At 45.8% G+C, this 22,469-nt stretch overlaps 2 protein-coding genes across 10 annotated transcripts in view; one reads left to right on the plus strand and one right to left on the minus strand.

Moving 5' to 3' along the window:
• The window catches only part of CMBL (carboxymethylenebutenolidase homolog), a 42,183-nt gene extending 39,756 nt beyond the window's left edge, over nt 1–2,427 (plus strand). For 6 of the 7 annotated variants that reach the window (XM_081521314.1, XM_081521316.1, XM_081521317.1 and 3 more), the window contains 3 exons: nt 728–819; nt 1,681–1,850; nt 1,948–2,427. In XM_081521314.1, coding sequence (XP_081377440.1) covers nt 728–819; nt 1,681–1,850; nt 1,948–1,969 — 284 coding nt within the window. In that variant the 3' untranslated portion in view covers nt 1,970–2,427. Of the gene's footprint in view, nt 1–727; nt 820–1,680 lie in introns of all 7 variants that reach the window. The other variant, XM_081521319.1, reaches the window with a different exon arrangement.
• A 7,528-nt stretch (nt 2,428–9,955) lies between these two features.
• On the minus strand, nt 9,956–22,434 carry CCT5 (chaperonin containing TCP1 subunit 5). Of its 3 annotated transcripts, XM_081521321.1 has the most exons (12): nt 22,400–22,434; nt 21,180–21,186; nt 19,252–19,312; nt 17,810–17,974; nt 16,301–16,499; nt 14,408–14,600; nt 14,178–14,327; nt 13,853–13,972; nt 13,099–13,284; nt 12,321–12,458; nt 11,749–11,929; nt 9,956–10,508 (listed from the first exon to the last, which is right to left on the minus strand). In XM_081521321.1, the coding sequence occupies exons 1-12, from the start codon at nt 22,432–22,434 to the stop codon at nt 10,381–10,383; spliced, it is 1,563 nt and encodes a 520-aa protein (XP_081377447.1). In that variant the 3' UTR covers nt 9,956–10,380. The 3 variants fall into 3 exon arrangements, with proteins under 3 accessions (XP_081377447.1, XP_081377446.1, XP_081377448.1); XM_081521320.1 differs by lacking the exons at nt 21,180–21,186; nt 22,400–22,434 and adding an exon at nt 21,991–22,149; XM_081521322.1 differs by lacking the exons at nt 17,810–17,974; nt 21,180–21,186; nt 22,400–22,434 and adding an exon at nt 21,991–22,149.
• Nucleotides 22,435–22,469: the final 35 nt, after the last annotated feature.

Consider the following 22,469-nt stretch of genomic DNA (forward strand, 5'->3'; position numbering starts at 1 on the left):
GGCTACCTACTCCTGTATTCTGGCCTGGAGAATTCCATGACTGTACAGTCCATGGGGTTGCAAAGAGTTGGACACGACTGAGCGACTTTCACTTAGAACTACTTTTATTTCAAAATGACAATGGATTGCAAAACTTTTACAGATTTTCCTATAGGACTGAGCACACCCACAGTTGTCTGAATCTATGAGGATTTTGACTAAATGATCTCTAAATTCTGAAGGCACTTAAAGCTAATTATTATAAGTGACCTTCTAGGACCCGGTGCTGTTCCCGGGGACTTCATACTCTTGGTCTCATTTGAGCACAAATACCCCATCAAACACTGAAGTCAGAATCTTAGGGCTTGAATAGACTGCGAGAAACTTCCAGAACAGCACTGGTCAGCTGGGCCAGGTTAGAAAGTAATCAGTTCTTGGTAAGCAAAGGCACTCCCCAGGAGGGGGCATTTTTCAGGCTGCTCTGCATCTTCACCAGCCAGGCAGCCGGCAAGGCCTGCCATCATCATTTATTGGCCTGATTCCTGGTGAGTGGGGTGGAGAGAAGGGAGAGCTGACTCAACAGCCTTCTCTTTGAGCCCAGTTGTATAGGCCAGGCCACTTCTGTGGAGCTGCTAAAAAAGAGAGAGAAAACCCCCAAAGCACATGTTTTCCTTTGAGAAATCAAACTCACATCATTTTCTGTGGCTCTTGTACGGGAATCACAGCCTCGTATCTGTCCCTTCTCCAGGCATCATCAAAGACGCTGAAGACGTGTACAGTCTGAAGAATCCCACGCTGTTCATCTTTGCTGAAAATGATGCTGTGATTCCTCTCGAGCAGGTAAGCTGGCATCTTGTTTAAGAGGACGACTTGACATTTTGGGAAGATATCCCAAAGGATTCATGTGTTGCTCCAGATATTTTTCAACATTGAAATTTTAAAATTGGGTTTTATTTGAGGGGGATTGTAACCCCCAGACTTCTGCTGGTACGGAGGCTCCTGGTCAGCAGGCCCTGCCTCCCTGTCTCCCATGTGTAACCAGTTACCGTAAGTTCTCTGTCCTTAAAGACATGGCTTTGTTAAATCCAGTATGTTGATAAGGAAAAAGCAGAAGGGAACTGTGGTTCAAAGCAGTTGTTTAGAAGTTCCTGTGGTTATTCACAACCCTTGTTCGGTTGCCAAGTCGTGTCCGACTCTTTGGGACCCCATGGACTGCAGCACACCAGGCCCCTTGTCCCTCACCATCTCCTGGAGTTTGCCCAAGTTATATCTGTTGAATTGGTGATGCCATCCAAATACAATACATTATATTACAACCAATGCATTATATTAATGTTGAATATACATTTCAAACAACTTACATTTGAATCTCTTGGAGTAGATTGAACCCACTGAATATTGTATGGTCAAATAGATTGAAGTATATTTTGAGTAATATGTAAATATATTAATATAACTTCAAAATAATGGATGTATCATTTTTATCAACATACTGCTCTGAATTCTCTCCTTTGCCAGAGGTTAGGATGGTGTCAGTTATAAAATTAAAAGTGAAAACTTCATTCTAGCTCTGGCGCTTAAAACACGTTAAAGCTTAAAAGACATTAAAGCTCTTTGATGAGCATTCAGGGAAGGTGTGGAGAATGGAACGTATTGCTGGAGGGTTAACATCCTGTCTTCGTGACATCTTTTGCCAACCAGGTCTCTTTGCTGACTCAGAAGCTGAAACAGCACTGCAAAGTGGAATATCAAATTAAAACGTTTTCCGGGCAGACGCATGGCTTTGTGCATCGCAAGAGAGAAGACTGTTCTCCTGAAGACAAGCCGTATATTGACGAGGCGAGGAGGAACTTACTTGAGTGGCTGAACAAGTACGTGTAGCCACGGCTGAGGGCAAACTTTCTCCAAATAGCTCTCATTCAGAAATGTGCTTTGAAATGCTTAGATCATTTTACTTTCACTTTACAGAAACGAAATCAAGGAATCCTGAAATTCATTGTGTCATTTGAAACACGAATTCAGAAGGAAAAGTTAATGTATGAAATACTTTCATTTTTAACATGTGCCCAAAATAAGATTTTTAACAGGTCAGTACCTGAAGAATTTGGGTGATAGAGTAATATCCTAACTATTAGCAAAAAACCTAGAGGTCTCCAAGGAACATCCGACTGCTCGGGTATGTTCTTCCTGGCCTTGAATTGAGCACATTCTCTAGAATAGCTAAATTGGCGAAACCATGAAAAGCATGAAATGTAAACTCAGGTAGAGCAAAAGCCCACCTTCATTGTACTTTTATCTCTGTCTTTACAGAAATGAATGTCATGATCATATAGAGATTAAAGTAGGGTTCCATTGAACTAATTATATAAAGCTTATAAACTTGATTTTTGGGGGTTTTGAATCTGTGGCTTTTTCTAAAATCTAATAAACGATGGATGAGAGTTGCCATCTGGCTGTCTCGCAAGCAGTGGTTTTTCAAACACGGCCGTTTTTGGGCCCCTGGGGTTGGAACTGCATCAAAAACTGCTCCTGTGTTCAACCAGGAGGCTGGTGGTGTTGAGGGTGAAGCTTCAGTGTTTACATTGAAATTCATTAAAATGAAATCAAAGCTAAGGGACTTCCCTGGTGGTCCAGTGGTTAAAAATTCACCTCTCCATGCAGGGTGGATGTGGGTTCAATCCCTGGTTGGGGAGCTGAGATCTCACATGCCTTGTGGCCCCACAACGAGAACATGAAACAGAATATGGTAACACATTTAATAAAGGCTTTAAAAAATGGTACCCATTAAAAAAAAAAAAATCAAAGCCAAGCCCTGGCTCCTCAACAGCCGCCCCCTGAGTCAAGCCTCAGTAGCCGCGGGTGGCCACAGCTTCTGAGTTTTTGCATCTGTGCTTTTCCCACGTGCAGTGGCTGCACCCTGCTGATGCCGAGACCTGCGGCCATCCTTCTCGGCTGCAACCCAGAGACTCTCCACCCAGCAGCCCTCGGGGCTGGAGCAGTCAGCCCTCTCTCCCACTGCCCCTGGGGTCTGCAGACACTGAAGGCTGCTTGTGTCCCTCTGGGGACCTGGGCCCTGCAGGAGGTGCTCCTCACCAGCCGGGGGAAGGGGGCTTGTGGGGGTCTTGGGCTGCGGGTGGGCTTTCAGCCCAACGTGCACGGCCTAATGGGCCATTTCTTGGCAAGGGTGGGGTTTTGGGGTGGGGGGGAAATCGGGGCCTTTCTCTTCTAGAAGACGGGGAGCAAGACGATCCCTCCAGCCCCAGGGAACCCCTCTTCTTCCTGGGCCTGTAGGGGCCCAGGGAGGGGGTAGTGGCTGATTAAAGCTCTTCCTGTAGGGGTACCAAAGGGACCAGGACTGGAGGGCTGGAGGGCCGGCCCCTCTGGAGAGCGAGGGGGCCAGGGAGCAGAGGTGCCGGCTGACCCAGTGGGGGCGGGGAGGGGAAGGGGGGCTCTAGAGCATTCGAAGGGGAGCTGGGAGGACACAGGGTCCTCTGAAGTCGCCGAGACCATGCAGGAGCAGGGATACCACAGAGAAGTGGGGCTGTGGAGAACCGAGTTTGGTTTTGGTTCAGCCTGGAGTATCAGGTTTTCTTGGGCTGCAAATAACAGAAAGCCCCACTAACAAAACAGTGGCTAAGACAAAGCTACAGGTTTCTAGTAGTCACATACGGATGCGAGAGTTGGACCATAATTAGATTTAATTGATATTTACAGGACTTTCCACCCCAAAACAATCAATTTTACCTTTTTCTCAAGTGCACATGGAACTTTCTCCAGGATAGATCACATCCTGGGCCATAAATCTAGCCTTGGTAAATTCAAAAAAATTGAAATCATCCCAGCCATCTTCTCTGACCACAATGCAGTAAGATTAGACCTCAATTACAGGAAAAAAACTATTAAAAATTCCAACATATGGAGGCTAAACAACATGCTTCTGAATAACCAACAAATCACAGAAGAAATCAAAAAAGAAATCAAATTATGCATAGAAACGAATGAAAATGAAAACACAACAACCCAAAACCTATGGGACACTGTAAAAGCAATACTAAGGGGAAGGTTCATAGCAATACAGGTGTACCTCAAGAAACAAGAAAAAAATCAAATAAATCAACTAACTCTACACCTAAAGCAACTAGAGAAGGAAGAAATGAAAAACCCCAGGGTCAGTAGAAGGAAAGAAATCTTAAAAATTAGGGCAGAAATAAATGCAAAAGAAGCAAAAGAGACCATGGCAAAAATCAACAAAACTAAAAGCTGGTTTTTCGAGAAGATAAACAAAATTGACAAGCCATTAGCCAGACTCATCAAGAAACAAAGGGAGAAGAATCAGATCAACAAAATTAGAAATGAAAATGGAGAGATCACAACAGACTCCACAGAAATACAAAGGATCATAAGAGACTACTACCAACAGCTATATGCCAATAAAATGGACAACTTGGAAGAAATGGACAAATTCTTAGAAAAGTATAACTTTCCAAAACTGAACCAGGAAGAAATAGAAGATCTTAACAGACCCATCACAAGCACGGAAATCGAAACTGTAATCAGAAATCTTCCAGCAAACAAAAGCCCAGGACCAGACGGCTTCACAGCAGAATTCTACCAAAAATTTAGAGAAGAGCTAACACCTATCCTACTCAAACTCTTCCAGAAAATTGCAGAAGATGGTAAACTTCCAAACTCATTCTATGAGGCCACCATCACCCTAATTCCAAAACCAGACAAAGATGTCACAAAAAAGGAAAACTACAGGCCAATATTACTGATGAACATAGATGCAAAAATCCTTAATAAAATTCTAGCAAACAGAATCCAACATCATATTAAAAAGATCATACATCATGACCAAGTGGGCTTTATCCCAGGAATGCAAGGTTTTTTAACATCCGCAAATCAATCAATGTAATACACCACATTAACAAATTGAAAGAAAAAAACCATATGGTTATCTCAATAGATGCAGAAAAAGCCTTTGACAAAATTCAGCATCCATTTATGATAAAAACCCTCCAGAAAGCAGAAATAGAAGGAACATATCTCAACATAATAAAAGCTATATATGACAAACCCACAGCAAACATTATCCTCAATGGTGAAAAATTGAAAGCATTTCCCCTAAAGTCAGGAACAAGGCAAGGATGCCCACTTTCACCACTACTATTCAACATAGTTTTGGAAGTTTTGGCCACAGCAATCAGAGCTGAAAAAGAAATAAAAGGAATACAGATAGGAAAAGAAGAAGTAAAACTCTCACTGTTTGCAGATGACATGATCCTCTACATAGAAACCCCTAAAGACTCTACTAGAAAATTACTAGAGTTAATCAATGAATATAGTAAAGTTGCAGGATATAAAATTAACACACAGAAATCCCTTGCATTCCTATACTCCAATAATGAGAAAACAGAAAGAGAAATTAAGGAAACAATACCATTCACCATTGCAACAAAAAGAATAAAATACTTAGGAATATATCTACCTAAAGAAACAAAAGACTTATATATAGAAAACTATAAAACACTGATGAAAGAAATCAAAGAGGACACAAACAGATGGAGAAATATACCGTGTTCATGGATTGGAAGAATTAATATAGTGAAAATGAGTATACTACCCAAAGCAATCTATAGATTCAATGCAATCCCTATCAAGCTACCAATGGTATTTTTCACAGAACTAGAACAAATCATCTCACAATTTGTATGGAAATATAAGAAACCTCGAATAGCCAAAGCAATCTTGAGGAAGAAGAATGGAACTGGAGGAATCAACCTGCCTGACTTCAGGCTCTATTACAAAGCCACAGTCATCAAGACAGTATGGTACTGGCACAAAGATAGAAATATAGATCAATGGAACAAAATAGAAAGCCCAGAGATAAACCCACGCACATATGGACACCTTATCTTCGACAAAGGAGGCAAGAATATACAATGGAGAAAAGACAATCTCTTTAACAAGTGGTGCTGGGAAAACTGGTCATCCACTTGTAAAAGAATGAAACTAGAACACTTCCTAACACCGTACACAAAAATAAACTCAAAATGGATTAAAGATCTAAACGTAAGACCAGAAACTATAAAACTCCTAGAGGAAAACATAGGCAAAACACTCTCCGACATAAATCACAGCAGGATCCTCCATGACCCACCTCCCAGAATACTGGAAATAAAAGCAAAAATAAACAAATGGGACCTAATTAAAATTAAAAGCTTTTGCACAACAAAGGAAACTATAAGCAAGGTGAAAAGACAGCCTTCAGAATGGGAGAAAATAATAGCAAACGAAGCCACAGACAAACAATTAATCTCAAAAATATACAAGCAACTTCTGCAGCTCAATTCCAGAAAAATAAACGACCCAATCAAAAAATGGGCCAAAGAACTAAACAGACATTTCTCCAAAGAAGACATACAGATGGCTAACAAACACATGAAAAGATGCTCAACATCACTCATTATTAGAGAAATGCAAATCAAAACCACAATGAGGTATCATTTCACACCAGTCAGAATGGCTGCTATCCAAAAGTCTACAAGCAATAAATGCTGGAGAGGGTGTGGAGAAAAGGGAACCCTCTTACACTGTTGGTGGGAATGCAAACTAGTACAGCCACTATGGAGAACAGTGTGGAGATTCCTTAAAAAACTGGGAATAGAACTGCCATATGACCCAGCAATCCCACTGCTGGGCATACACACCGAGGAAACCAGAATTGAAAGAGACGCGTGTACCCCAATGTTCATCGCAGCACTGTTTACAATAGCCAGGACATGGAAGCAACCTAGATGTCCATCAGCAGACGAATGGATAAGGAAGCTGTGGTACATATACACAATGGAATATTACTCTGCCATTAAAAAAAATACATTTGAATCGGTTCTACTGAGATGGATGAAACTGGAGCCCATTATACAGAGTGAAGTAAGCCAGAAAGAAAAACAATACAGTATACTAATGCATATATATGGAATTTGAAAGATGGTAACGATAACCCTATATGTGAGACAGAATAAGAGACACAGATGCATGGAACAATTTTATGGACTCTGAGGGAGAAGGTGAGGGTGGGACGTTCTGGGAGAATAGCATTGAAACATGTATATTAGCATATGTGAAACAGAACACCATTCCATGTTCGATGCATGAGACAAGGGCTCAGGGCCGGGGCAATGGGATGACCCAGAGGGATGGGATGGGGAGGGAGGTGGGTGGGGGGTCCAGGAAGGGGAACACATGTAAACCCATGGCTGATTCATGTCAATGTATGGCAAAAACTATTACAATATTGTAAAGTAATTAGCCCCCAACTAAAATAAATAAATTTATTAAAATAAATAAATAAATAAATAAATAAATAAATAAATAAAAAGGAAGCTGAGCACCAAAGAATTGATGCTTTTGAACTGTGGTGTTGGAGAAGACTCTTGAGAGTCCCTTGGACTGCAAGGAGATCCAACCAGTCCATCCTAAAGGAGATCACTCCTGGGTGTTTATTGGAAGGACTGATGTTGAAGCTGAAACTCTAATACTTTGGCCACCTCATGTGTAGAACTGACTCACTGGAAAAGGCCCTGATGCTGGGAAGGATTGAAGGCAGAAGGGGACAACAGAGAAGAGATGGTTGGCTGGTATCACCGACTCGATGGACGTGAGTTTGAGCACACTCCGGGAGATGGTGAAGAACAGGGAGGCCTGTCGTGCTGCAGTCCATGGGGTCGCAGAGTCGGACACGACTGAGGGACTGAACAACAAAGGGAGTGATGGTGAAGTCTCCCCCAGGCACCCTTAGCGGACCAGGAGTGGCTCAGGGCCTTCCTGATGTCAGGATGTGGTAGGTGCCTGCGCTCTGGGCCCCTCTCCTCCAGGCCTCGCGGGGAGTGAGGGAAATCCTGTCAATTTCTGTTAGGAGAGCCTCTCGCAGAACCCAGCCCCTTCTCCCCCCAGCTGTCTTCCCGCCGTCAAAGAGGCTGGGTGAGCCTGAGTTGAAGGGGGTCCGTGGTCAGGACTGCTTGGCCCCCGCCGCACCCCAGGGCCAGGCCCAGTGAAGGAGGCCTCCTGGTGGGTGGGCAGTAGAGGAGCCCTGTGCGGATCTAGGGAATCGGGAACCAAAGGCCAGGTGGCTGTGCCCCACGTGGGCAGAGGCGGGTGTGGAGCAGGATGAGAGTGAGGTGGGCGGGGAGGGGTCCCAGTGTCCAGGCCCCAGGGTGTCAAGCCCCTGTATGGCTTTGGGAAACGGACCCTAATGCTCTGACCTGGTGGTGGTGTAGTCGCTCAGTCGTGTTCTCTTTGCGACCCCATGGACTGTAGCCCACCAGGCTCCTCTGTCCACGGGATTCTCCACGCAAGAACACTGGAGTGGGTTGCCATTTCCTTCTCCAATGCATGCATGCATGCTAAGTCACTTCAGTCGTGTCCAACTGTCCGACCCCATGGACAGCAGCCCACCAGGCTCCTCTGTCCACGGAATTCTCTAGTCAAGAGTACTGGAGTGGGTTGCCATTTCCTTCTCCAGGCATGAGATGGGGGTCAGCCAAAGCACAAGGGATGTAAATAAACCATTTGGAACTGGAAGATAAAAAGGCAACGTGGTACCTATAAGAGGTGCTTTTCCTGGAAAGAATCAAAAGCATGTGAACACATCTACGAGTTTGTTCATCAACCACGTAGTTTCTTTCAACCGAAACCCTCCAGGCACATCCGTGGTTCACTTTTGAGGAGTGGTTTAGTCTTCATTCGATCACAAACCCCTTCACGTAAGAGACTCTGGTTCAAAGCAAGCTGCTGGATGTTCTTCACAGGCTGGAATCCGCCCTTGTACATCAACTCATCCAGATGACTAGGTCAAGACAGTTATCTGAGTGGGTCTGTGTCTGCACTGAAACCAAACTTGAAATCAATGCATTCTGACGCTGCACCCAATAGGTAGTAAATTATAACAGAGCCACTTCAGAGTCCACTGCACGATGAGATACATACTAGGTTGTATGTTCATCAGGAAGAACGATGTTAACGCTCACTGCTAAGTTTCCTAGCGAAACCACCAACGCATTAACATGGAGCAAACACAACGACCCAACAGTTAAGACTGGCCAGCATCCAGGTTCCCAGGAGAAACCGACGGCTCCAAACCCTCTTCCCTGGTGGCACAACAGTGCGCGTAGTCACATCCTCTAAGCAGCATGCTTTCAGAAAAGCAACCACAAGCCAGCAGGGGGCAGAACACCACGGGGAGAGGGGACCCCAGAAACGTCGGCCAGGGTCTGACCCCGCTCCACCACATGCTGGGCTGAAGACACTGCCCAATGAGGCCATTTGTAAGATGTGAACGGTAAGCAGCCTTTCTCCGTCACAGGGTGCTAACAGGTGAAGCCTCTGCCAAGGGCCATGCCACTCTGAGCCAGTACTGTTCAGTTGCCAAGTCACGCTGATTTGCTTCTTGACCCCATGGACTGTGGCCCGCCAGACTCCTCTGTCCATGGGATTCTCCAGGCAAGAATACTGGAGTGGGTTGCCATTTCCTCCTCCAGGGGATCTCCTAGGCCCAGGGATCAAACCCGCAATGAGTAGATCTAATTTAATACCAACCTACCCACACATGGTAACTGCAAGCTGTTTCCTTCCACTCAACCCTTTTTTTCTGTTCCACTCTAACCTTCACTTGTTTTGTTCCTCTGAGAAAATCCCACCTGGCTTCTGGATGCCCTTCTAAGCACCTGAGGGTGCCGCCAGTCTGTGCCCACCCTGGCCTTCTCTGTGCGATGCTGGCCAGGGCTCTGGGTGGAGCCAGGCCAGGATAACGCAAGGGGACTGTGTGAAGGTCACCCCGTTAGTGCTGGTCTCGTCAGCACTGTCGGACCACCCTAGTCAGCATCACCCAACAGCAGAGAAGACAGGCCCAGTCGTGTGCTGGATATTCCTCTCTGAAGGGTCTCCACAATCAAAGATTCACCCATTTAGACAGATGCAGCACTTAAGTAGTTTAATAGGACCAAGCACATATTCCTCAATGTTAAAGTAAATCTTGAGAATAAACTGAACGTTTAAAACTGTTAAAAACAGGTCCTACATTAAAAAAAAAAAACTCAAACCCCTTCAATTAAGGCATTTGATGAACGTTATAGTGAATGTTTGTTAACTTGAAGAGCAGAACATAAAGGTTGTTTAGAGTTCCCTTTAATACAACAAATACAAAACACTGTGAGATCATACCTCTACACTTTCATGTCTCTGAACAAGTGAACTATGGTTACCAAACAGCTACTGTTGTCACAGCATCCACTACAGTGTCTATACAGGACGGAACAATAAATAGCTGTAGATGCAGCACAAGACGCCCCTTTATTGTCACAGTAGTGGATCTTACTCCTCATTTTACTCTAAATCCTCTCTTTACTCTTCAGACTCTCCGGGTTTACGGATGTCGTCAATCTTCAAAATCATTCTAACCATTTGTGTTGCAAGAGAGATCTGTTGCTTTTTGCCGATCAAGGTTTCTATGACATGTTGATGTTTCATATCTGAAAAACACAAATTCATGATTCTAAAACAGCATACAAACTTATCATTCTAAAACAGCATACTCCTATCATTAATGGAAAGTGAAAGTCGCTCAGTCACGTCTGACTCTTTGGGACCCCATGGACTGTAACCCGCCAGGCTCCTCTGTCCCTGGGGATTCTCCAGGTAAGAATACTGGAGTGGGCAGCCATACCCTCCTCCAGGGAATCTTCCCAACCCAGGATCGAACCCAGGTCTTCTGAATTGCAGGCCAATTCTTTATTGTTTGAGCCACCAGAGAAGCACGTTATCATTAGTTCCTTGTTGCTATTTATGAATCAGAGTAAAACTTAAAGACATACAACTTTCAAAGCCACTGGTCCCGGTTATGTTTTCAGAAGAATACCCTTACTTCCCAAGATTTCTGGAGTGTGGGCCTGGTTACTGGGGCACTGTGGGGGACAGGGAGCCCTCTTCAATGACAGGGTGGGTTTCTCAGTGACTTGCTAAGAGGGAATCATTCAGCGACTTCTCACCCCACAAAGTTCCCTACGCTGTCAGTTAGTAAGCCCCAAGTAAATGAGATCAGACGGTGTCTGACATGTAAAGTTGCTTCAGCAAAAACCCAGACAATCAAGTTAAAGAAATGTAAATTCTCTGACAAGAAGTTGCTGCTGTTACTAAATCCTTGGGTTGTTAACCTAAAATCCAGAACACACCTGCAGTTCTAAGTAAAAAAAAACCAGCCGTCAGATTCTGTGGTCAGGACTGAGACAGAACCCCAACTAGTACAGAATCTTGGGATTCACCAGGACCCCCATCCCAACATGCCAGGGCTGTGCTACCTTTTCAGCAGTGAATGATGGAAGTGCTACAGAAGTCACAGTACCTACTATAAACACCCTATGATTTACAGGACACACTCACAGAATCAGCGGTAAACTGTAAGTCCATTTTAGAGCTGTTTTATATGACATACAGAAGCCACACTGACAGACATTTATGTAAAAGAAATGAGAAGGGAATGATTTTCCACAATGGAAGTCAACTTTGGAATAAATACTGCACTACAGTTTTTTGTTGTAGGTTGCAAAGACCAGCATCCTAACAATTCCCCAAATAATTATATCAAACACTATAATTCAGGCCCTGGGTACCTGAAGTGTGTTCAAGAATTAAAAAAGCCAGGACCAGTTCATGGTACACATTATGCGGCAAGTACTTCCTCAGTTTAGGTCAGACCGTGGCCCAGCACCTCACCGTTGGTCCCCTTGTGCAGACAGTCGATCCCGAGGGCGGGGTTCACCTCCTTCACTTGTCTGGCCCGGACCTCAGTCATGGTCTGGATGGGGTTCATGCCACTGTTCTCGGCAAGCGCCATGGGGATGACCTCCAGTGCGTCGGCGAAGGCGCGCATGGCATACTGCTCCAGGGTCGGGCACTGCAAGGGCACAGGGTTACATCAGCACACTTGACAGAACCCCCAGCAGCTATTTGGGGACATTACGGAATGACATCCTTGGACAAGCTAACTCAGGACGAGTCCTCAGAACAGGCTGTTGCATGAGTGTCGCTATAGGGCGAGGATGGAGAAGGTACACAATGTCAGAAGTCAAGAAAGCCAGTCTTCCCGCTGCATCTTCAGTTATGTCTAAGTAATTCTCAATTTCAAGTAACACTAAGTGTGCAGAGATCTGTGTCAAGGCTGGAGTCTGGAAAAAGGCTGACACACGCTGGCCTGTAGTAACCCACATCCACAGGCACAAGAACAGCTCAGATCAAAGGCCCGGAGTCCAGCCCGCCACACACCACACGGTCACACAGGCGCTCACCTTGTCGGCCTCCTGGCTGACGGCCAGGGCGCAGGAGATCTCCGCAGCGCCCCCGCCGTACACCACGCGGTTGTCCCGGATGAGGTTGCGGATGACACACAGAGCGTCGTGGAGGGAACGCTTGGCCTCCTCGATGATCTGGGGAAAGCAACGCTGCCTAAGTTAACGGTTTCTATCTTCATTCTACTTTTCCTCCCTACAACGCAGTTAGGAAAAAAACTCCCAGAATCCCAGGCAGCCAAGGACTCACGCCAGGACATATGACCAAGTGGTGAAAGGGGTCAAACAAAAATGACAAAGCAACACCCTCACAATGAGTCTTCCTCATCGTGATGCGCTGGAAACCCATCCCTGGAGAGTGGAGAGTGCACCCATGCGCCTTCTCAGGTCCCCGTTTCTACCTGAGACCGAGGAAAGGCAAATGTGCCCTGGAGGCCCAAAGGTGGAACATGGTCTTCAGTGTCTTACACTGTGATGAGACCTTATTTTTTTTTTTCGGGGGGGGGGGGTTGGGGGGGTGGGGAGGGGAGAGGCCCGCACTGCATGGCTTGAGGGATCTTAGTTCCCTGACCAAGGATCAAGCCCAGGACCCAGCAGTCAAGAGCAGAGTCCTGCAGAGTCCTAACACTGGACTGCTAGGGAGTTCCCGAGGTGTCCCTGCTTCTCCAAGAAAGATGACCTTGTCCTTCTTAAAGTGTCCCAGCTAAACACATTATGCGAAAAGCCCAATCACATTTCAGAATCAGAAAAAATGCAGGACAAATAAGTGAGTCCTCACCATCTTGTTTCCTCCTCTGATGAAAATGGTGACAGCTCTGGAGTTCTTACACTGCTCGATGACCAGCATCTTGTCTTTGGTGGTCCCAAACGAGATCTCTTTCACAAGACCCGCAAAGCCCAGCTTCTCAGCTGTGAGCTCTGAGAACCGAGGGACGATGCGGCCACCTGTGGCGATGGCAATCAGCTGACGGGAGGAAGGGAACGACCAGCATGGTGAGTGGGGAACTTTCAACACCAGACCACAGACGGGCCGAATGTGACCCACGGCTGCCGTGCTCCCTAGAACCACTGCCCAACTCCAGCCCAAGTATCAGGGTCCAGCCCAATGCCTTGTTCAGGGAACAAGGTTCTGAAGGGCGGGCGACCCGGCGCTAGGACCCTGCACACACTCTCTCAGCTCTCCCCTTCCTCCTCCCATGAAGACCAACTAGGCCGTGTCTGAGGGGCCACAGACCATGTCTGGGCAGCTGAATGCTTGTGAGACTGACACAGAAGTGCACAGCCAGTCCCCCACCTCTGAGGGCCAACCAGACAGCAATGAGGAGGAGAGCACCTGGCAATGCCACACCAGAAACTCACGTACAAACAGGAAGAAAGAGTCTAGCATTTTCCCCTCTTGCAGCTCAGCCTCTAGTCTGTGGGGCCTCAGCACAGCGTGGGAACCACAGCAGAGCGAGGTCACAGGGGCTTCGAGCAGAGATGCTCCGTGAGCTCAAGCCCTGCACGCAGTGTCCTTGCAGGGGGCCTCCTACCTCAATTTCAGGTCCTCCAACCCAGCGAACCGCCGGCAGGTCATTCTGGAGAAGTAAATGATTCGCTTCATCGTCAAAGCCCCACTGGCAAATAGCTAGGTTAGCACCAGTTTCTTTAATCTGGGAAAGAAATGCCACAGTAATGTTAACAAAAGTATTCTTTGCACTCTTCTATTGGAAAAAAGGTTAAAACCAAGGTGAGAAACATAGTTGGGTGTGTGGGTGGGAGTACTAAAGTACAGAAAAGAGAAAGAAATACACAAGTGGCTATGTCCTATCAGCCCTAGTTAGTTTAAACCTCACTAGAAGCTGTGGTAAGGCGCACCTGTCGGATCATCTCTTCAAACTTCTCCTTTTCGTACTTCTGAAGGGCTTTAAAATCTTCCACAGATGTCACATCCAGCTTATGCTTCGTTTTTGGTTTCGGTGGCTCAAATGGACACGTGAGGATTGCAATCTTAGCATCTTCCACTTGCTGTAGGGAGAGACAGAAACGTATGAACTACCTGGAGGGCTCAAGAGGGAAAAGCCTGACGCCAAGGAGGCATGGCTCACCTTGGGCATCTGCGGGTGACTGAAGTCCTTGTCCACGATCACACCCTTGATCAGCTTGGTGTCCTCCAGCCGCCCGCCCACCTTGCCTTCTACCTTGATGAGCTCGAAGTCAACGTCCCTGCGCTGCATGTCGGCCACGGTGAGGACGGCGTTCACGGCGATCTCGGCCATTTGCCGGTGACAGCTGTTAACCCTGAGAGGACACACAACACTAACCTTTCATGTCCACTCAACAGTGACTGCAGCCAGAAAGAACACGTGCTGTGAAACTCAGATGACATGACATACTGTGACCCACGGGTATCATATAGAACTAACCATGTTCAGGGTCCCCAGGGAAGAATGTCACCACGACCTGTACTTTCAACAGTCTGGGAAGGGACACTTAACCTGGGTCCAGGGACCCCAAAGGGAGTCATAAACTGGGATGGGAAAAAAATTGTTAATAATTACTGAAATGTACTATTTTCTTCCATTATGAATGTACATTAAGAGACCACTAACGTATGCCAAGAACCAAAAATTTACCAAGACCTCTACTTTGTAATACTACTACCACTTTCAAGCCAAAACAGAACAGGAAAGAGATGAAACCACCAAGCAGAAGCCAATCTTATCTATGGGAAGTGCACCACTTAACATGTGAAGACTGTTCGATAATTTCACATCTGATTCTGAAAAAACCAAAGGCAATTGTAGCCCTCCAAATACAGTGCCTGGAATCTAAGTGACCTGGAAAAGATAGCCAAGAAACTAAAATATCGTGTGTCCTAAGTAACTGACATACAATGTTTTGCTTTATGTTGAGTTTGTGTATCTGGCCCTTGTCGGTCCATTTGCACGTTTTCTATAGTCAAGATCTATACATACCGGAGTTTTCTAAAGACTTGCAAATAAAGCTGAGTCAACTTAGAATGCAGTAACAACACAGAATGTGTGCATTTCTAGAAAGGGTAATGCCCTCCTTCCAGGAGAACCAGAGTGCTGTACTTGTGATGGAAGCCACCCCAGGCAGTCACCCCTGCCCAGGAGTGGTCTCTGCTCAGACCTGCGACAAGGGGACAGCTGGCACCATGGAGGACAGAAGGAAGCAAGTGTCTCTGCTGCACTTGCCCTGCCCTCTAAGTTGAGCCCATGTCATCCTTTAGGGCACAAATTTAAAAACTTCCCGAATTGATGTGGATTAAGACAAACCATGCAATAAAGTACCTTACATTAGGTTTTTACACTACATTTTAACAAGAGTCCCTAAGTCTCCACTGTTGTTCAAGTTGAGCGTGTCCCGTGGCTGAGGCGGCTGAGTGTCCAGGGGCAAGAGCTGTCTTGTGCTCCCAAGACTCAGCAGTAGGCCTGGCAAGTGATGAGAACTATGTAAATGTTAACAGCAGCCAATGTAAGACAATTTTGAGACTGCCCTTTCATACTAAACTCAAATTCTGGATTGTTCAATTCCTTGTTTTGAATGAATAAGGAGCAGAACCTCTCCACTAAAATGCTTCCTAGCAAAGAAATGGTACAAAGTGTTAGAAAAAATGAGTACTTCCCACTTGTAGGACCCTTTCCTACCCTAGCCTATCCTGCAAAATAAAGAACTATATAGCTTACAAAACCTTTCCTACCCTAGCCTATCCTGCAAAATAAAGAACTATATAGCTTACAAAACCTATCAAGAGGACTTAACCAAACCTGGTAATCCAGCCTCCAACAAAAACACGAAATGCCCATGTTTATACCTACAGTAAAGAGAAAGTAAACCCAAATAACAAAACCAGAAGGCAGCTCATTACATCAGTATGAGGCCGCCGTGGATAATTCTGAGCTGTCTTTAAGACCCAGCACACGACCACCGCCTCCTGCACGAATGTGCCCGGCAGCCCTGCACTGTGCACGCACACTTTGGAGCCCAGCGTGGTCTTCGCCGTCTGGATCAGGGGCTCGGTCTTCTTCATGTCGACGAGGACACTGTCGCTGATCTTGTCCAGGTGCTCGATAGCGATGCGGGCGGCCTGCTCGTAGCCGTCGGCGATCCTGATGGGGTGAATGCCACGGTCCAGCAGCTGCTCAGCCTCTTCCAACAGGGCACCAGCCAGGACTGCAGATGAGACAGCACACTTGGCTCAGGAAACCGCTAGAACTCAAAACACATGAGATGCTGTCCTGGAAATACGAAGGTTCCAGATTTAAGCTGAAAGTGTCTCAGAGACGGAGGCCATCCCTAAAAATGGAGCCTTGTGTTTTGGTTCTAACAGGTACCCCTCGCAGATGGATGTTCAACTCTCAGTGATGTACAGGAAGCAAAGAACGTAATACACAAACATTTTTATAAGGGAAAAAAACTTCCTGTTTCCTAGGCCAAGGATTTCTATTCAGTGAAATTTATGTTGGCACTATACAGTATTAAATAAAATTTGTTTACTATCCCTCCCCCAATCTGTTGCCTTCCCCTCTCATTTTAGCATCACAAAAATAAGTTTGAATATTGCTGCATTCCAAGTACATCCAGAACAGTGTTTGGTTCCCAATGAATGTATAAAATATTTGCTGAGTAAATTAATTCAAAGTTCAAATGCAGAAAAAGTAACATTGAAGATATTCATCTCATCAATCCTTCCAAACTTAAAAAAATTTCAAACATTCAAAAAAAATTTCAAGAATAGTACAATAAATACTAGTTTACTTATTAATGATATTTTGTTGCATTTGTTTTCTTTATATACGCATGCTTTTTCTGTTCAACAATTTGAAAATTAGTTGCAGAAATCAGGCATGTCACTCCTGAATATTTTAACATTCAGCTCCTAAGGACAAGCATGTTCTCCTGCATTGCTGTAACATAATTGTCACACTCAGGAAATCTTGATGTTGGTAAATACTAATACATGACCCACAAATGACCCGTGTCCCAAACGTCCTTCAGAGCTGGGAAAAAGAAATCTGGCACCCAACCAGGTTTCACATATTAGAGCTGCTGTCACTTCTCTTGAACTCCCTGAATCTAGATGGGCTGCCTAACTCTACTCCCCCTCCCCTTCCTGTTCTTTCATACGGACACTCTGGAAGTGCCTGGGCCATTTGTCTTGTATCATGTCCTTCCACATGGATTTGTCAGACTGTCTCCCCGTGATGTGATTCAGAATAAACACTCAGCAAGCGTGTCAGGCCTGTACCATTCTTTGCAACCACACAGATTGCAGCCCATCAGGCCCCTCTGCCCATGAAGTTCTCCAGGCATGCATACGAGATTGGGTAGCCATTCCCTTCTTAAGGGGTATCTTCCCGATCCAGGGATCAAATCCGGTCTCCTGAACTGCAGGTGGATTCTTTAATGCCTGAGCCACAAAGGAAGCCCTTAATATTAAATAACTCCTCTCAAATGAGAAAGGATATTTTGCCTTTTCTTACCAACCACTCCCGTGGTTCCATCTCCAATCTCATCATCCTGTGATTTGGACAGTTCAACCATCAGCTTGGCGATCTGGTGGTCAACATCCATCATGCTTAAGATGGTGGCACCGTCATTGGTCACAGTCACGTCGCCATCTTTATCCACCATCATCTTATCAAGCCCTAAGAGACAACCCTGTTTAAAATAACTGAGGGAAAAAAACAGAATCTACACCAAGCCTATAAAAGTTACCCTGACTTCTTGACCCAGGACCTATCTAGGAGTTTATTACAAATAACTCAACATACAGGAAGGAATATCTCCATGAAGACTTTTTTAGATTGGCTAATCTAAAGCAAAACATTGGAACAATTTAAAGATGGCTAAAACCAGAGAAACTGCAAAAAAAAAAGAAAAAAAAAATTATGAAGCATCACTAAATGTAATATCACAAAATATGTTGCAAAAGACAATAGCTATGATTTATAAAATGCTAATGAAATTATGTTAAGTGGAAAAAACACCCGACCTCAACTTGGATGTAGCATTATGACTTTAACTGCAGATGACACCACCCTTATGGCAGAAAGTGAAGAAGAACAAAAGAGCCTCTTGATGAAAGTGGAAGAGTTGGCGTAAAGCTCAACATTCAGAAAACTAAGATCATGGCATCCGGTCCCATCGCTTCATGGCAAACAGATGGGGAAAAATGGAAACAGTGGCTCTGACTTCATTTTTCTGGGCTCCAAAATCACTGCAGATGGTGACTGCAGCCATGAAATTAAAAGATGCTTACTCCTTGGAAGGAAAGTTATGACCAACCTAGACAGCATATTAAAAAGCAGAGACATTACTTTGTCAACAAAAGTCCGTCTAGTCAAGGCTATGGTTTTTTCAGTAGTCATTTATGGATGTGAGAGTTGGACTATAAAGAAAGCTGACTGCTGAAGAATTGATGCTTTTGAACTGTGGTGTTGGAGAAGGCTCTTGAGAGTCCCTTGGACTGCAAGGAGATCCAACCAGTCCGTCCTAAAGGAGATCAATTCTGGTTGTTCATTGGAAGGACTGATGTTGAAGCTGAAACTCCAATACTTTGGCCACCTGATGCGAAAAGCTGACTTATTTGAAAAGACCCTGATGCTGGGGGCAGGAGGAGAAGGGGATGACAGAGGATGAGATAGTTGGATGGCATCACCGACTCAATGGACATGAGTTTGGGTAAACTCCAGGAGTTGGTGATGGATAGGGAGGCCTGGCGTGCTGCGGTTCATGGGGTCGCAAAGAGTCAGACACGACTGAGTGACTGAACTGAACTGAAGGTCTGGGATACATCCTAAACACCTGACCATATTAGGGGAGGATGCCCCCCTCTGTCTCCTAACTTTCTGTAGACAGGTTGAATTGACTATTTTATGTTATACAACTTTTGTTAAAAAACACAGAATGTTAAGTTTCTTACCATTTGGTCCAAGTGATGTTTTCATTGTATTTGCTACAGCCTTTGCTGCCATTATATGAGACTAAATGAAACAGAAAAAGCAATATTCAAGTTAGATATAACTTTAAGTTAAGAACATATAACTGATGGCTGTAAAACTCACTTATGACATAGCTTCTCTTCTCTAGAAAAGGCAGCAGACAGGTCCACATCTACCTGTGAAAACGGCACAACTACTAGTGTTAGAAGACAATTCCTGTGTAAAAGAACAGAACCAAGTGCTCTGTGTTCTCTCTATAACCCTCAACGTATCTATGAGGCAGGTTCTCCGGGCCCATTTTACAGCCAAGAGCAGGGACAGTCTGACTCAAGAGGCCGTGCAGGACAACCGCACAAAGCTAACTCCATGTGAGGAGTCCAGCCGTCAACACACAACACCCTGAACTGTCACGCCATGGTTTACTGCACACTCCTCTCCCCAAAGGTCCAGTCGGTACACAACCCACAACCAAGAATCACCCACCAAGGGAGTCAATGCTGAGAATAACAGAAGCCCAAAAGCATCCTTTTTCCTTTCCATACATAATTACGCTCATATTCCCTCCAAATACCTCGTTTCCTGTCTTCCTATTCCTGGCGTCACCAACCTAACTGATCCACCACACCATACAGATTTCTAGGGTCTCTCATCTCACTGATCCTTCCGATTCATCCTCCATCCAGCTAAGTCATCCATTTTTCCAAACGTGCCCTTTTCCTCAGTCCCCAGGCCTTAAATAGAGTCACCAGTACTCTGACTCTCAAGTCTGTAAGCTCCAGGTGTTCTTCAAAGTCTGAGACCTCGCTCTGTTCTAGTGAGGGCGGCCAAGGCTTGCTCCCCAACATGCCCTCTGACCCCCGAAGCCTTGATGCACTGAAGACTTCGGCTCATTAAATCCTGACCAGTTTACAAAGAAGTTCAAAAGCATCAAATGTAATGTTCTGTGAGGCCTTCCCTTGTCACCCCATCTCACAGGTAACAAGACACAAAGTTCCCTATGTTTGTAAAAATATTGGTTATCCTTAAAATACATCTTTGACTGATAGGTCTGCACAATGAAATATGTAAAGAATAATGACTGCAGGCAGGTGGTTCTTAACCAGGGGCAAATGTGACCCCAGGAGACATTTGGCAATGCCTGGAGACATCCCTGGTTGTCACATCAGGGAGGGGACCATAGAGGGTGGAGGCCAGGGTGCTGCTAAGCATCCTGTACAGGACAGACCCCACAACAAAGGAGGATCAGCCCCAAGGCTGCGGAGCAGGCTTTAGACCACTGGCTGCAGAGTCAGAGAGAGAGGCAGGTTTGAACCCCGATCCTGTTCTTTACTAGCTCTGGTGCCATGTTTCTCTATAAAACCTGCCTCATGAGAGCGAGGACTACAAAGATGTGGCAGAGACAAAATCACCTGTAGCTTCTGTTATACTGGTATTTTGGGTGCATGTATTGGGTGTTAACTTTCTCTGCTGGTTGCTTCCCATGAAAAATAGAACTGAACATGTAACACAAGTGGCTTGAGTACCTACCACTGGTCAAAGGCTGGGTGGCCACTTCTTAAGTTACCTCATTTAATTTTTGTCCTCCGCTTGACAGGGGTGTATTGCCCCCACTGGGAAAGGAGGTTGGGAAAGGATGTGTAACTTGCCCTAAATCAAACAGTCCAGGACAGACCTGTAGCGCTTAATTTAAGTAAAACCTCAAGACACTAAGGGATACCTCAGACCTGATGACACACCAACTTCATGGATTCCACCCCAAATGCCACCTCCTCAGGTACAGTTCTACTTAAATTTTGATTCTGTCCAAACCCCCTTCAATGGCTCCCTTCCATCCCTGCCAACAACAACACTGTCATGTCAACACGCTCAAGAACTTCCACCTTTGTGAACCCCTGCAACTTAGCAAGACTATGCTGCTAAGATCAGACTGCTGTCTCCTCCTACAAGGTGCCACGCGTTCTCCTGCTTTTGCTGTTCTCTCCCTAGCAGCTAAGCTCTCTCCCATTCGGAACATTGCTCCATCCCCGACCAACAGCCAATCCTCTACCCAAAGTAATAAGGACCCCCTCTGACTTTTTACCTGCACACACGCCCTCCTACAGCTGGTGATTCAGGTCACACACTGCCTTGTACTACGATTATTGGTGACCACTTTTCACTCTTGCAGCTGTATTTTCTTCCTTAAAAGTGTACGTTTTTAACTTTTATGAGACCACACCCTAGAATATGCCATGTATAAAGGGACTCAAAAATGAAATTACCCTATCAATGCCTAAACCTTTAGGATGCCACGACGAAAATGACCCTCATCTCCTTTGAGGCCGTTGCAGGGACACCTACTGAAGGTTAAGAGCCAGCGTCCTAACCTGCTAAGTGACCTGAGAACACCTCCCCACGCCTGCATCCTACTAACGAAAACACCGTTCGGAATGCCTGCAGGTTGCAGAAACCAGCGGGAACGCGCCTTCACCGCCTGAGAATTCAAGCCGCCCCACCCAACTCTGAAGAGAGCCCGCGGGCCACCCTAATCCCCAAATGAGACTAAAGGCTTATACGTCGATTTTTCCCAGGCGCGGGGTGAGGGACTGGAGACCAGAAGGGGCTCCCTCAAGCTTCCCCTGGAGCACATGGCAGAACCCCTCAGACGTTGCGCAGGCGCAGAGTCACCGGCTTCGGCCGCCTCCCCTCATCCCACCGCCAGTTCGTCCCGGGCCCGTTACCTTGAGGGCCTCAAGTCCCATAAGACGAGACTTGCGGTCCTGATCCTTGATAATGAGAAAAGGACGGCCATATTCGTCGAAGGCGAGGGTCCCCACGGACGCCATGATGCGGCAGCAAGAGTTACTCTCCCTCAACCGGCGGAGACCACGCCGGAACCCAGAGCCCGCCTTCCTCTCGCGGGAGGGCCCAAGAGCTCGCGCAGGCGCAATGCAGGCTGCCCGAGACCTATTTCTCACTTGAGACTAGTTTAACGCCAGACAGTACCTTCTGGAAGGAACGGCCTTCGGAAACTTCTATCATCCAGGAAGCTGGGGGGGGGTGGAAGTTTGAAGACACGGACGGGAACTTTAGAATCCAAAAGCCAGGAATAGATGTAAATAAGACATTTATTATAGCTTTAAAATTGGCTGTTTCTTAATAGTGTTTCCCAACGAGGAGCTCATTTACTTAGAACATTATTTTCTCCCTCGTTCCTCTC

The sequence above is a fragment of the Giraffa tippelskirchi genome, chromosome 8, assembly GCF_054371585.1.
Source record: "Giraffa tippelskirchi isolate mGirTip1 chromosome 8, T2T-mGirTip1v1.2.pri, whole genome shotgun sequence".
Lineage (NCBI taxonomy): Eukaryota > Metazoa > Chordata > Mammalia > Artiodactyla > Giraffidae > Giraffa > Giraffa tippelskirchi.

Coding starts and splice junctions, on each gene's coding strand:
- CCT5 (XM_081521320.1), bottom strand. CDS start 22,095: ATGGCGTCCGTGGGGACCCTCGCCTTCGACGAATATGGCCGTCCTTTT. Junction 19,313..21,990: donor TGGGACTTGAGGCCCTCAAG/GTAACGGGCCCG, acceptor TGTTTCATTTAG/TCTCATATAATGGCAGCAAA. Junction 12,459..13,098: donor TCAGAGGAGGAAACAAGATG/GTGAGGACTCAC, acceptor TGCTTTCCCCAG/ATCATCGAGGAGGCCAAGCG.